Source organism: Drosophila willistoni (assembly GCF_018902025.1).
Source record: "Drosophila willistoni isolate 14030-0811.24 chromosome 2R unlocalized genomic scaffold, UCI_dwil_1.1 Seg167, whole genome shotgun sequence".
Classification (NCBI taxonomy): Eukaryota; Metazoa; Arthropoda; class Insecta; order Diptera; family Drosophilidae; genus Drosophila; species Drosophila willistoni.
This window is the reverse complement of record NW_025814050.1, coordinates 11642611-11659106: the sequence shown is the minus strand read 5'-3', so window position 1 is coordinate 11659106 and position 16496 is coordinate 11642611. Positions and strand designations below refer to the sequence as shown.

Sequence of the window (16496 nt, the reverse complement as noted above, 5' to 3'; positions counted from 1 at the left end):
TTTTAGTTAGGAATTCATTGTTTGTAAAATATGTATACTAAGAAGATACTGGCATAACTTTGGGTCAGAAAGAAACAGAGGAACCACAAAACAGAAAAACTTTTTTAAAGTTATTTTTAAAATACGTCCTTTTTGAAATTTTAAATTAACTTGAATGTTTAAGCCGGAGTAAGGCCAATCTTAAAACTAAGATTATTTGAGCAGTTTGTCTGTTTAATTATTTCGAAAACTACCACATATATAAATTATAGGGATAAAACTAAAACTAGAAATTTTATAATTTATAGCAATAAAACTAGGACTGGAAAGCTTTTAAAAGAAGTAAACTACTCAGGTGAATATTTTTTTGATAGCGTTCAACAATAAGAAAAACTCATAAAAAATTGGCATCTACAAAAATTGGTAAACAACTCCATGTTCTCAACAACAATAAAAAGGGCCGAATAAACAAAGTAAACAAAGATTAAAATAATTAGACAATATAGACAATATATGGAGATTCCACTCTAATTTCTCTTTAAAAACAAATCTGCAAGAATAGATAGGGACTAGAGAACAGTATAAAAAAATATTAAATATCTTATGGATGACAATTCAATGTTTTCTTTATATTCTATTACCAAACAAGTAAGTTCTCTTATACAACCACTCAATATATATAAAATGAAAAAAATTTTCTCTTTGACAACCAATCGATCAATTTAATTCTTTTTCCTCAAAAGTTATAATTAGAAAACTTTAAAAATAATTCAATTTTCAAATTCAAATTCAATGGGAAACGCCTTAAATTTTCTCTCTCTATATATATTTATAATATATTACTTTCGAGACTCTAATGTTAAATCTGAAATTTAATACATCTACTAAAGTTTTTTTTTTTGATTTTGGCGTAAACTTTTACTTTCGGTGTCTAACTTCCATATATACAACAATTAAATCTATATTAACAATTAATCAAATCGTTTTACAAATTACCTAAGTGTGTGTGTTAAATACAATTAAATTCCAACTTTTCCTTCCATAATATCAATTAATTACAATAATTGTTATGCCAGAAAAGAAGCCAAATTAACTAACTGAAATATTACTTATGTATATATATCTTTGCCTTCTTTTTTTCTTTCTTTCAAACAAACCTTAATGAAAAAAAATAAACTAACAAAACAAAAATAACCGAAATCAAAACGGTTATGAAATATGTGCTACCCTGTGAACAAATTGCTCGACAAATACACAAAAAAAAACCAATCTAACTAACAAAATAAAACACTAACTAATCTCTGCACTACACCAAACAATAACTATTACACTAATTGCCACCGATACATACACACACACATACCCACACACATGCTCACTCACTCACATATGTATATATACTATAAATATATATATATATAATGAAAAAAAAAATATATATATGCATATATATTGACAACACGCCCAACCAACCAACAGGTACATATTTCAATTGCATAATGTTTATGGTAGCTTCATCCGTTGTGTCAACGATTTTAATATTAAATTATCATCATCGAAATGCTGATACGCACGAAATGTCCGAATGGGTAAGTTTAATATATAAAAACAACAACAACAAATAAAAAATAAAAAAAAATTCCAACAACTACAAACTCCAACAACAAGTACAACAGCAACAAAATATATAGGTCACAATCAACCAAACAACAATTGCAAAAGCGACCATCACTCATCATATATAAAAGTATATATATATATATATATAAATATGTATATTTAGTATATGTGTGCATTATATATGTATGTATATATATAGCCTCAGTCAGCCTCAGTCATCGTGGCCCACAGGCAACCGCAACAGCCAAAGGGATGCCACCACATCAGGCAGTCATCCTGCCACTATTGCATCCTTCATTGGTCGCTCCTTCACTCGTCCACTGCCCCCCACACCACCACTCACCCTTTGGCTGTTCCGGCTGCTGTGTTGCCACCTCCTTTTCGTGTGTGTTTGTGTCCACTGTCGCCTAGCATTAGCATTTGTTTGATATACGATTTCAATCTCAAAAGGCAAAAAAAAACAAAAATGAAAGTGGACGCAAAATATTCAAATACTCAACCATCAAAAGCAATTCATTTATGTGTTTAGCTAGACATATGTTTTTGTGTTCGCCCCCTATTTTTATGTTGTTTAGTTAAACGTTGTATCTTTGTGTTAAAAAAAAAAAAACGACAATATTATATCTAGTAAATATTTTGTGTTAGTTTTTAAATTACTTATATTTTCTATCACACACAAATATCATCAAATTGGCAAACCAAGAAAATCTAAATGAATGTCACCAATCACAAAAAAAAAAAAAAAAAAAAACGTTATCAACCTGAACAGAGCCATAGAATTGAAAAAGTGATGGAAAATGGATACATTTAAAAAACTAGGAGTCCAAATATTTTATTTATAGTGCGTTCATATATTATCGAATAAAATTTAGATGTAATCTATTTTATTCTAATATTGAAAAAAAAAAATTTCAATTTACTTTTGCTTGAATTGACAAGTCTAATGACCCCAAAATTGCAGCAATTTTAAAGACATCCAGTACGTTAAATATTTTAATTGTACTATCAGTTCGAAAAACTTGTAGAACACAGAAAATAACACATGCAATCAGGATTAATTTCATCTTCTGTCTTCTAATATTCAAGAGTACAAATATGTAACTTTTCAACTCGATGGCAAGTTGTTCAAATATGGCAGCAATTTTAAAAGACTTCCTGTAAAATATTTCAATTATTGCAACATTTTTAAAAATTTTTAGAATTCAGAACATCACGAGAAAACTGAAGATAGCGATAACATCATACTTTGGCAACTCAGTTTATATATATTTATCATATATTTCATTAAAATATAACTAAAGCATTGCAATGCATTGGTCATAAATATATCTAGGGACATTTATAACAATATAGTTTCAAAAAACAATAAAACAAACTTTTTCCCTGATAAATGCAAACATTTATTTATTATTTCTATGATTAAGGAAAATTTCAATCCATGTTAAAATACCATCCATCGCACACTCATTACAATGGCTCTTCAAGTTGAAAAGACAAAGCAAAAATGCAAATAGTTTGCACAATATATATGTTGTTTGTTGTTTGTTATTACATTATTATGATTGTCATTATTGTTGTAAACAAATTGTTGTTGTCGTCGTCTTGTCGTAACAACATCCACAAAACACAAAACACACACATTAACTGACAAACACACATACATCCGAGAAACACATAAACACACACACACAGATAAACTACTTTTGATTTTCGTTATTTGTGTTAGTTATTGATGCCTACTTAGAGGCGCTTATGCAAGCTATTTTCTTATTTTCTCTTTCAGTTAAGTATTTTTAAATAATGAAAAAAGAAAAAAAGTAACACCATGTCCTATTAACTTTTATTAAGGCGAAAAATGTCAGTGTTAGGCTAAGAGAAAATTCGTTTTCCTTTTTTGGTGTCCCAACATGTGTGACCCAGAAACGTAAATCAAAGTGAGAGACATACCAAAAAACAAGTATAAGTGAAAAGTATGAGGGAAATATGACGGACGGATGTACAGAGTACGAAATGAATGTGTTGTAACCAACCAACAACATGTCTGGCTACTACTATACGTGTCTACTATAAAATAATTTATGTAATGAAAAATATCGTAATGTTGATGTTGGGCCCCCCTCTCCATAATAATTTTCTTATTTTACCTTTTTCTCTCTCTATATATATATGTGTAAGCCATAACCTCAGCAACAAGAACAACTACATCAACTACAAATTACAACAACAATATCCTAGCAACCAACCAAAAAGCCAAAAAAACCCACTAACTAAACCTAAGCTAATCATTCCAACCCCAACCCCAATCCCAATCCCAACCCCATTTCCCATATGCCACGCAGAGTTGCCTACATTTTGCTCGTAACTTTGTCACCAGTTGCACTATGCATTTTCCTTCTTGTTTTTTTTTTTTGCTCAACCCCTCCTTTTCTCTTATTCCTTCCTTCCTTCTTCTAAGTATTTGTATCGTCTATTCGTATTTGTGTCTACTACTACTACTACTACTAATACTATTCTATGCTGAAAAGAAGTTGAAATGATGACAAAACTGAAATGCCAACTGCAGTCAAATTATGTATACAGATTAAGCAATATGTTGGCAAATGTAAATGATAACTCGTCTACTTCCTTCTCTTCTCCTCAGCCCGCTTTTTCTTCGTCTTCTCTATATACATATACCTATACGTTTACATAATAAATATACTAGATACATACGTAACAAAAAAACAATATCTTTTCTGTATATAAACCGCTGATATGAATTATTTAATGTCATATTGTGAGATATGTGAATATGAATATGAGTGTGAATGTGAATGTGCAAGGTTTTGGGATTGTAATTATAATTAAACGAGTTGCACCAGAGAGATAAATGATTCAATTTGTCAATACCAGTGATGGGAAATTTACTGCATAGAGACTAAATGTATTAGCAGCACAAAAATGACCACAAATGTAGTTGGACCCCATAGCCATGTCAGATTTCGGTTTCAAATTCTCACCATTTTGTGGTTACCTAATATTTTGAGGCCAAAGAATTTCACCAATTTATTGAATTGAAGTTTGCTTTAATTGCTGCGGCTTAAATAACTTAGATCACATCGGAAACGTAGCTTAAGTTACTTTATTTAGTAACTAGACATTTATACTCGAGATTCTAGATAACTACAACTTCTTTAGTTCAAATGGAAATCAAGACATATCTTTAAGTTTAGTTTATTTATATATATGTAGAGCAGGAAAAAAATGATTCTACAAAAAATGTTTCAATCAGCGAATTCCGCTTGAATTTAATAAACGAATAGCAACGAATTCAAATTGAAAATTAAAATTATGCAAATTATTGATTGAATTGTCAAACAATGTGCCCATCAATTTAGTTTGACAAATTTAAAGTAGATTTAAACACAATCATTCTCATTCTCTGGCAATAGATTAATCCATGCGTGGCAGTTTGATGTATGTAAGTGAAAAATTGATTCTCTATCTCTCGATCCATTTTGATTATAGCTGACATAAGCAATATTTCTCCTCGTGTTGATTTCTGCATACTCAGGTGTTAGGCTGCGAATTAGGTCACTGGCTAATAATGCCGAATAAGCAAATTACATTTAGCACAGTGGAAAATATTATCAAATATTTGTAAACTTTTTGAAAGCCTTTAACTTTGAGTATTTCTTTAATAGGCCTAAAACTTGCAGAAAATTTGTATGGAAAAATCTTCGCTAACTTTTGTTTGATTTATGCAATAGTTTTCGTTTTCATTTCTGCGAAATAGCTTTTCGATTTCATATTCATTGTTTTAGCTTGGTTTCAGTCAAAATATTTAGATATTAGCTGATATTAAATGATAGATATAAATTTAATATAAAATGCTTAAGTTTTTTGGATAAAACATATTATAATCTTAATGATTAGGAAGATATAGACGTATTTAACTGTAAGCAGCTGCATCGCAAATGCAAATAGTTCATATACCTCAAAATTAATATAAGGAGTAAGTACTAGCTTACTTTAGGTCAAAACTGGACTTGTGATTGGGACTAAACTGAGTAAAACTTGAATCAATGTAACCGATTTTTATGCTAGCTTAATAGCTTTTTCACTCTACATCAAATTGCTATCTAAATGGCCAATAAAAAAATCATGAAAACATTTAAAACAATTTCTCCGTCTACTTATATCACTTATCACTTATATTATTTCTAACATTTTACCTCCTTATTGCAATGGTCCGTTTTAAGGAGTATAATGAAAAGTTTCGCTAGTTGCCAAAAAATAAAATTATCAATGAAAAAATCATGGTAAAGTGAAAGACAGAAAATAGAAAATAAGGGCAACTTCAGTGGAAGTCGATTGGCTTTTAAGAAAGTCACTCACATGAAAGAAAACTTTTGGTACGGTTTTCGCGTAAGAATGTGGACAGGCGGCCCTTTTTTTTGCCGTTTCCCGCCATCATCTCCATTACTGACATGCAATTGAATTTGGAGCAAATCGAGAAATCGAGCACACAAAGTAACTGACGCAGGAAGGAAAGGGTAGGGAAGGAGAGGTGAATGGTAGAAGCTGGAGGATAGGTGGAAGTTGGCCCAGTTGCAAGTTGTTCTGACATGGGCACAAAAATTGAGCCAATTGGCAAAGGAAGGCAGGTGCATTAGAAATGTGCATGTACAATAAGAAGAAGACATTCATTCCCGTTTTGCCAACAACTTCTCCTTGTTGTTGGCTGCCACTTGAATTGGCCCCAGAGAAAGAGAATGTCCCCACAACCCGTTTAACTTTGCTTCTTCTTTTTCGTTGGTTATGTAAGTGTGTGTGTGTGAGTGTGAGAGAGTGTATGATAACAACAAATCAATTTGCACAAAATTTGCACAAAAACCAAGCGACAGAGACAAGCGAAAGCGAAGAGGAAGGAAGAAAACAAATATAGATGGTGGAAGGAAGGATGGGGTCATATTGATATGGATATGGCGAATGCCAGCCAGTTGCTCCATAGCTCCATGGTTAACTTTGCATTTAGTTTGCCAACCACGTTCTCGAAGCGCATTTCCATGTAAGCGTCTCTCCTGCTTGTTAGCAAAAAACAAAAAAAAACTGGTAAAAGAAATGGATAGAATGAAAAACCGCCAACATGAATGTGGAGAGGGCAAAATGATGGGGAAAAATAGAGAAGACAAACTGCAAGCGAGGTTGTCAATTGTAAATTGAGGGTTAGACAGAGATGAAAAGCGAGGGAGTGTAGCTCCACTGGATAGAATGACATGCCATGACAATCGATTTGGTTCTTGTGTTTTTTGTTTCTTTCATGGGGGGGATTTTCGTTGTGGCATTTGAATTCACTTTGGATTCAACCACTGGAAAAATAGAGGAAGACAGATGACACAAAGACCAAGTCACTGAGATTGCAATTCAAAATATGTTTAATTAACAGATGAAATAACCCAAAATGAAGCTTAGCTTTTAATGTGACAAATAGAACAAGCTTCCAGTATGTTGTTGTTTCCATTTTAATTCCAGAGTTCATAGCAAAATAGTGTGGCATCTGTTTGTAATCCACACAAAATACCACAGAGTTTCATAAGCCACTTAAAAGCAAAAGAGAGAAAACAAAAACAGACATAACCAACATACTGCTTTTTTTTGTTTGTTTAGTATTAAATAAAACTTGCCAAAAATTTTACTATTCCAAAGCATTTTTCTATTCTTTCAGCCCCCTTTTTCACTTGTTGCCCTTTCCAAACTCTGTCTCATTCTCTTTTGACTATAGAAAGAGGGACAACAATAACAAAAAAAACTAGTCAGCGTAAATCAAATGAAACTCTATTTGGTGTGAATGTTTCTAGGGATTATTTATAGCTTAGCAGCTCTATATTCATACATTCACACATGTATATGTGCAAGTGTATGTGTGTGTGTGTATGAAAGAGAAGATGCACGAAGAGAATAATTGGGTGTAAGGGTTTTGGGGGGGGGGGACGCCTAAGCGATATTTGTTTGTTCTTATTGCATAGAATTGTGTCTCTGTGTCTTTATGTGTGTGTATTTGTTGCTCTTCGTGTTCTTTATCTGTATTTATATCTATATCTGTATTTGTATCTGTATCTGTAACGGTGTTTGTGTTGTAAATCATAAATTTTGCATGCAAGTTAGCTATAAATAAACCAAACATGCCAACCATGGCGAAAACCCAACACTAACTCTCATACACACAAACACAAATGCAAACACAGACACACATTCACACATACAGAAAGTATAAATATTATTATAGCTAAGTGTAATAACAAAAGCACCTCGTACCAATCCACATGTTGCTTAGTTGTAATCAAAATCAAATATAAATCATACTTGTGGTCTGTTCGACTGACAGTCTCGAGTCTGTGTTCATGCAAAAGAGCCATAAATCGTTCTGTCCGCCCAGCCCGGTTAAGTATGCTACATATTTTCACCACGCTACACACACACATATACACAAACATAATCTTATAAACACTATTGAAAGACTTTTCGAAAACAGAAGAAATGGAAACTTTTGTGTCTTTTTTTCTGTTTTCTCCTTATTCGTTTGTTTTTGTTTTTTCGGTTTTTGTTCACTCTCTAAATATCTTAATTTTGCCACCTGCCGTTAGATACGCATCGTATTTTTATGCTGGTTGCCATGGATATTACGAATGAGTCGACCGGGACGTCCATTGATATTGGAATTCCCCACAACGCCCTGCTCGGACACCTCATCTGAGCGCAAGCACCAGATTCTCTCCGAAGTTGAGCTGAAAGAGCGGTAACAAAAAACATGAATTAAAAATTCATACTCGTATATGAATCATATATGAAATGCATGCCAAATTTTAGTTTCATTTGAATGAAATTTTTTTCAAAAATGGGGAAACTACAATTTGGTTTTTTTTTATGAACGGGAATATTCCCCAATTACTCAATCATATTAATTCCTTAATGGTCTTATGCAGCTCTTCGAAATCTCTGTTGGCCAATGTGCTGGATATCGATGATGATTTTCGTCACAATTGCCGACCGATGACACCAGGCGGAACACTGCCACACAATCCGGCTTTCTATCGCACAGTTTATGGGTAACAAAAACGAAGCATATCAAATTCCCCTCTGGGGGGACTTTAGACAACTTCATTTGAATGGTGGACAACTGATTTATTCTCTCTCTTTCTCTCTCCACACATTGCAGACAAGGCGATGATGGCAGCATTGGGCCAATTGGCAGCACACGTATGCCAGATGCGGTCACACATCACACATGCATCAAATCATCAACAGAATATGAATTAGGTTTAATCTTAAAGGAAATTCGCTTTATTACTGATCAGGTATGTTGGACAAAATCAAATTGAGTTGCTCTCAAGAGCAAATGAAACAATTTCTTTCAGACTTATAGTAAAATATTTACACACATCTCAATAAATCAGTCAATTTAGTTATGTTTTAGAGAGATGTTGTAGTTACGCCTATTAGAAGTTTAATATCAGATATCTTTGCTTATTTTAATAAGCGTGGCTTAAATAAATTATAGGTCAACATATTTATAGTTATCAGATACTGATTAAGGAAATAGTTTTCAAGAATATTGTCATTAAGGACCCCTATTCTTACTTTAATTAAAGCAGGTCGAAAACAAAAGTCAATGTTCGATTCTAGAGACAATTTGTGGTCTAATTTCCATTCATTTTGGTTTCGAACCCCTGACAACTTTTTTTAGTTGTTTAAGATTAATATTTTAACAAAGTGTAAAGTATTGAGGCCATCTTACAGGCATTTTCCCCACATATATTATCAAAACACTTTGTTTAAAAGGTGATATCAGTCTAAAACTCTTTTTAACATCCAGCATATTAGAATGTTGCATTATTCTTGATACAATTTATATGGGAAGTTAAGAGCATTCAGATATTCCAATAAAAAAGTGAATCCTTTTAGTGAGTTTTATCGATATCGATTTATTATTGTGTTATCATTACTAACAAAATAGGATAAAGGGAATACCCAAAAAAACACAATACCTGATGATTAAAAACAATTCTGTATGAAACGTTTGTTGTTAATAAAAGGCTATAAAAAGGAGAATGCACTAAAATTTGACAAAAGAAAAAACTTTTGATAGGTTAAAAATGTCTAGTACTAAGAATCTATATTCATATAAGTATATAACTTTAATACTTTTACTGCATGCTCAAAATTGCACTAAGCATTAAAATGTACTTACATCTACATAAAACCAAATATACCAAACTATATATATACCCTATATATAACCATATTAGATCTAGTTATTAGAGTGTCAGTTTTGTGACATTTCTTTTGTTGGCAATTAATTTTAATGTTCATTTTCTATCCAATTTTCAAAAATTTATATATCTCTCCCTCTCTGTTCTTTTTTCACACAATACCAAAATAAATAATCATAATAATTTGATCAAAACTATAAATATAAAACGAACAATTATCGAACGACAAAATAATCGATAACAGCTACGTAAAGAAGACGAGGACAATGACATTGCCAATGATTGGAAATTTGCAGCTATGGTCGTTGACAGACTGTGCCTTATCATATTCACAATGTTCACAATATTAGCCACAATAGCTGTACTACTATCAGCACCACATATTATTGTCTCGTAGCCATATGGGCGAGGTGGTTATTGTTATTGGTTTTATTATAAAATCAATTTGTTAATTATTAAATTAATAACGAAACTTTTTAAGTAAACCAACCAAAAAACAAAAAAAAAATACACAAAAAAATTAAACAAAACACAATTTAAAAAAAAACAACAAAAAAAACCAACCAAAAAAAGAGAAAACAAAAACACTTAAAACCATTGACTAAATAATATAAAAACATAAAACCTAAAAACAACTCTCTAAAGAAAACCTAAAAAAAAAATATAACAATAATTTAAAAAACCAAAAAAAAGAGAGACTTAAATTAAAAACTAAAATTGTTTACAAATTTTTAATTCCAATTTTCCTAAATCTATACAAAAAAAAAAAAACAAAACCAAAAACTCTTTAAAAAAGTTATTATAAAACTTTCCCAAAAGCTTTTCCCGATCAGCATCCCAAGAAAAAAATTACTTCCAATATAAGGTATTTAGATGAGGATAAAGAAAACCAAAGAAGGAAACAAAAAACAATTGAAACGGGTATATTTTTTCTTTTTTTAAATTTTTATATTTTACAAATAAGAAACCAAGACAAAAAACCAAAAAAAAAGGAATAAATAAAAAAACTAAAGTCAACAAACAGCAAGAACAAATAGAGGAAACAAACATTTTCGGAACTTTTTTGGGGTAGATTTTTTGGAAGACTTCATTTCTATTAAGAGTCGTAGGAGCTTTACAGAGACGAACCAAACCCATGATTAAGTCGGAACTCCGACTACAAAATACCCTGTACTAAATACGCATTTAATTGAGCTTTGCATTGGAATCAGAAAACAATCTGTACCATCCTTTATCCTACTGTCTTCAAAGAAATGAATAAAAAGATATATCCGGGCGACAAAAGCTTCTTGTCTATAAATGTGCGATATGTATTTATATCTATCAACCACCATAAAGGTTAGGATTTATTATTTATCTTATTGACAAAAGTGCTGTTTACTATTTGCCGTCTTGGCTACAGGCTATAAACATGGAGAGGAGAAACCCAACGTTCTAAGTAAATCTCATTGAAGTCAAACCCATTATTATATATACTCAGTTCCAAGAATCTTGATCACATACATGATTAGAGAAGTTCTACCAAAATGTTTATCAAATCCCCGCCCCTAGAAACACCCACACACACACATTCACACAGAACTTTGACCAATTTGACCCTGTGACATATCCTAACTTCTATTTAAACTTTATTTTGATTTTGAATCAAATAAAATCCCTAAGATAAATAATCCCCATTATCCATCCCGCCCTTTTAAAAACCAAACAAAACCAATAGAATAACCCAAATGCAAATTGGAATTACAAAATTTTTTACAACCAATCAACTAAAAGAAAAAAAGAAAATGAAAAAATTTATTAGAAAGTCAAGTATGAAATAACAAGAAAAAAAAAAACTAGGAAAAACCGAACCCAAATTACGTACAGCAAATGAAATGCATAAATTTTGAGCAAAAATATTTTTATTTTCAATTATATAAATTCTTATAATTTTGTTAGGTTTTTGCATTACATTTTGACTGACGTAGCGAATCGAGAGAATGAGACAACTTTAATGAATTGAAAAAAAAGAAAAAGAAACAAAAAACAAATAGATAAAGATTCAACGATCGTATAAACAAAAGTAAAATGGTTGCGAGCAATAATATCTGCGTGTTGATGAATTGCATGATAAAGTTGCAAAATCGATAATCGATCGAACTAATGTATTCAATCTACAGCCAATACATGAGTTCGATCTTTTATTGCATTGAGAACAGCAAAGATAAAACATTATTATCTTATATTTTGCGATTCAACACACACATACACACAGACATCACTTTTCGATATATAAACCCGCAATATGGGAATATATGTGAAAGGTATATATGTATATGAAAGAGGGTAACGATACCTTCTACCAATAACAATGAACATCAAAAGACCATAGAACATTCAACATGCCGGTGCATGGGTAAATTATGTGCTTTGCTTTAGTATTGAGCACACAAACATACAACAACAACAACCCACTCCCCCACAAACAAAACTAAAAATTAAATTAAAGAAAAAACCCAAAAAATTACACAAATATAAACCAAGGAGCTTTATACCCTAAACACATACACCTAAATACTATATAGATATATGTATACACACATATATATATGTATATATGGAAATTGGCTGCTCAAGATCAATCAGTCTGAATCCAGATACTTTCTATACACACACCCATATAAAACAAAAAAAAAAAAACAAAAAATTCAATTATTAGACAGAGTCAAACTTACAGTATGTTACTGTCCACAAACTAGCCAAGCACACAATTTCTTCAATGAAACAAACAAAAGAAACACAATCAAATCTTAAAAATTACAACCTTGCATGGAAATCGACAATGCTTTTTGCTGCCTTATGATGAGGAAAATAGTAGGAGGGTTTGGTATAGTAAATTTTATTTAATCTTTAGCAGGAAGATCTGTATTATCTTAAAAAAAACATTTTTCAAGATATCTATATCTTCTGTCAAAACAAGATCTTTGGTAGTCTTTTACAAATTATTTTGAAACTTGTTTAAAATTCTGCTTTCGAGATTCATATATATGAATCATTCGATCAATTTCTTCATATTATCACAAAGGAAAATACCTAAGGTGATATGCATCGATCTAAAATTTTTTCAGTGAATGGTCTATGACTATGATAAATGATTTATTTATGTAAAATTTATGATTTAATGGTTTCGGTGGTTAAAGTAAATCACAATGGACTATCAATAGATAAATTATCTTTTAATATGACATATATATTTTTTAATATATATCATTATGCATTCGAGTTAATCTCAACATGTCAAAAGTTTATATAAACAAATCCTTTTAAACTTCAGAAATTTAACTATGGCATTTCCTTTCAACTTTTTTCCCTCATATCGCATGAAAAGTAAAAGAACATTTTCACATGCCACAAAAACGAAAAATAACAGAACAAAAAAACGCCACAAAAACTTTTCTATTTTCACAATCCTTAAAAGAGAATGGAATGAAAATAAAAAGAAAACGTTCGAAATGGATTATTATGATTTTAATTTTTAAGTTACAGTTATTCTGCTTCTAATTGTAAATCTTGTGCAATTGAAACAATCAGAATTTTTCTTTGAATATAACTAGAACAACAAACAAAAAAACCACAACAGAAACAACCATAAAAACCAAAATGCAAAATACAAAACCGTAATTAATTAAAAACTAAATGAAAGTATAATTAGAATGAAATGTCATACAATTTAGACTAAGCTACAAACAAATTTATATGTAATTAAGATACCATCAAACCCAGAAACAAATGCAAAATAAGAGCTCAATACACAGAATGGAAATACATATATGTATATATATATATATATGAATATAAATCTATATATATATATATGTAACTAGCAATAGTTTTGATTTGTCAAATTGTTCAAAGTTTTTGATTTAATTTTTTGACAGGAGATTTGATAATATTTTTTTTGTTAGCTTTTAATAGGAAATAAAATGAGAGAGCGAAACTTTGTAAAGGTGAAAAAATTTTCGATTACAATTTTGTTATTAGATTTTCTACTCAATTTTCAAACTCAACTTTTGATATAATGAAATACGATTTTCAGTTTTTTTCTTCTTCATTTTTTGTATGCTTTTTCCAGCAAAAAACGAATGAAACAAAACATATATGTATAGATTTTCAGTCCTAAATCTTTAAGAGAATATGGAATATAATAAATTCATAGCAATCAAGCTGCCAGCATATAAGAAAAACAGAAATACACAAAAACAATAATTAATTTTAAATATTTTATACATTTTTCCAAAATAATTTGTGCTCAAGTAATAAGACAAAACAAATAAACCCAAAGAAACCAAAAAAAAAAAAAATAATTCATATAGCCATAGTTAAGGGGAAAACTGCATGAAACTGGAAAACTGTTTGCAAGTTGAAGCAATTTTTAAGAGAGAACAAAAAGAAAAACTCACCAAAGTAAAGACAAGTAAGAAGAAAACACACAAACACACACATTAAATAGTTAAAAACAAAGTAAAAGGAATAAAACAAATAGAGGGAAAAGTGCTAAGTGGAAGAGATTCTTAAATCCAATGAAAAGCGAAAACCGAAATCAAGACGAAACTGAAGAATGCAACCGTTTGGCAAATGATTCTTTCATCGTACATACTTAAATATATATAAACATACAAAAGAACATAATATATGTAATGTATACATACATATATATTTCTTTTTTACACTGACAAAAACAAATATATATAGCATACTATAAAATACATAATAAACAAACCATCAAAACATTATTGAACAAAATACAAAAAAAAAGAAAAAAAAAACCAAAAAAAAAATGATGAAACTTTTTCCTAAAAACTAGTTGCATTTAAATGAATTTTAAAAATATACATAAAAAGTATATATTTATTAAAAACAAAAAAAATCCTTTCTCTACTAACACAAAACAAAAAAGCAAAAAGAAAAAAAACAAACAAAAATGAACAAACTTTAAAAATAACATTTAACTAGACATTTAAAAATAGTTTAAAGTAAACAAAAATCAATACAAAAACCAAGAAAAAATCGTAAACTAGTAAATATTTAAATTAAATTAATTTTAAAACAACAAAAAATAAAATGCGCTGATTTTTTATGTCGTTATTAGTATTTAAATTTAAATAATTGCATATAAAGAAAAAAAACTTACAGAATTAAATAATAAAAAAGGAAAACAAGAACAAGAAAATTATATATATAAAACCGAATATATGGATAAAAAAAAAAAACAACAACAAAAAAAACTTAGAAGAAATTGAGAATTGGTCATTTTGACCTAAATAGTAAATTATAGAATTGAAATAAAAAAAAAAATAAGCAAAGGAAACCCGAGCAAAAAAACCGATTGTAAAATTTTAATTATTATTATTCAATAATAAATACAAAAAAAAAAGAAAAGATTTAACAGAAATGCAGATGAAAAATAGGTTTTTCATTCAATATATATATACTCTCCGATTTGGTGATGTAAACGTCATTATACACAGATGAATCTCAACCTAATTCTGACCAGACACCAAAAACAAAATAAATATGGCCAAACATAAGGAGTTTTAGATGGCATATACCTGGACAATTGAAAGGGGCGAAACGACTAACGACGATTAAATTCTACTTGGCCAAACTACTTTCCCACTGATGATTGGATTGAACTGGAATCTGGAAACTATCACAAATTTTGTAATCTGGAATGAAGATTAAACGCAAAGGAAAGGTAAATCCGTGCAAATATGTATTTAGTCTATAGTTTTAAAGGTAAATGACAGTGTAATATATATGTATAAACACACAAAAAAAAAAACAAACAAACCATAAAACGAACCTGTACATATGTAAACGATTTATCATAAATATGATATCTTACAAACATTTCACTCTATTCAACAGATTGTATAAACTATAATAAAATACACACTAAAACAATTTAGTTATACAGATATAAAAGAGAAACAAAAAACAAAAAATTTTCTGATTATATTCAAAGTGGTAAAAATTTAACAAAAAAATATTAAAAACAACAACATTTTACTTGAAAAATTCTGATGCCCAGCGCAGTTTGTCAACCCAGGCTTTATTTATTTTGTATATCTAGAAAGAAGGCGATGTGTAATCGATTCTTTACGAAAGTAACTAACTGAAAAACAACAAACTATAATACTAAAATATATAGCTAGCCCACAGCCAAATAATGCGATTTAGGATTTATTAATGTATGTATAATACTAAACAGATATATCTACCAATTATCTACATGTTATTATAATTCTTTTGTTGTTGACAATCCAGAGTTTTCAACCTTCTCTAAAATATTGTTTGGGGCATGATTTAACCTATACTCCTATGCTTTCAATATATAGTATTAATTGATACCACAATCCACCTTAAGTATTAATTAAAATAACAAAATTTATTCTCCTATATCTGGCACTTGGTTATGAAATTTAGTTTTTGATGCATGCTTATACTACAAAAAAATATATATACCTATCTTTTAATGCCTTTACAATATACATAAATATTTTTCCAACTATTTCATCTTTGCCAATAAAAAAACTGCAAGAAACTAAGGAGGTAAAGTATTAACAAATTTTAAATAAATCAAACTCACTAATTGTAAAATATGTT

The 16496-nt window shown here is 29.8% G+C and overlaps 1 protein-coding gene across 1 annotated transcript in view; it reads left to right on the top strand.

Annotated features, from left to right (window-relative positions):
* Positions 1-10283, top strand: part of LOC6642286 (neuronal acetylcholine receptor subunit alpha-7) — a 40380-nt gene extending 30097 nt beyond the window's left edge. The window contains exons 7-11 of the mRNA XM_002064724.4: positions 1459-1568; positions 8226-8377; positions 8565-8687; positions 8798-8936; positions 10096-10283. Of these exons, the coding sequence (XP_002064760.2) occupies positions 1459-1568; positions 8226-8377; positions 8565-8687; positions 8798-8936; positions 10096-10248 (677 nt within the window). The 3' untranslated portion in view covers positions 10249-10283. The remainder of the gene's footprint in view (positions 1-1458; positions 1569-8225; positions 8378-8564; positions 8688-8797; positions 8937-10095) is intronic.
* The last annotated feature ends 6213 nt before the right edge of the window (positions 10284-16496 follow it).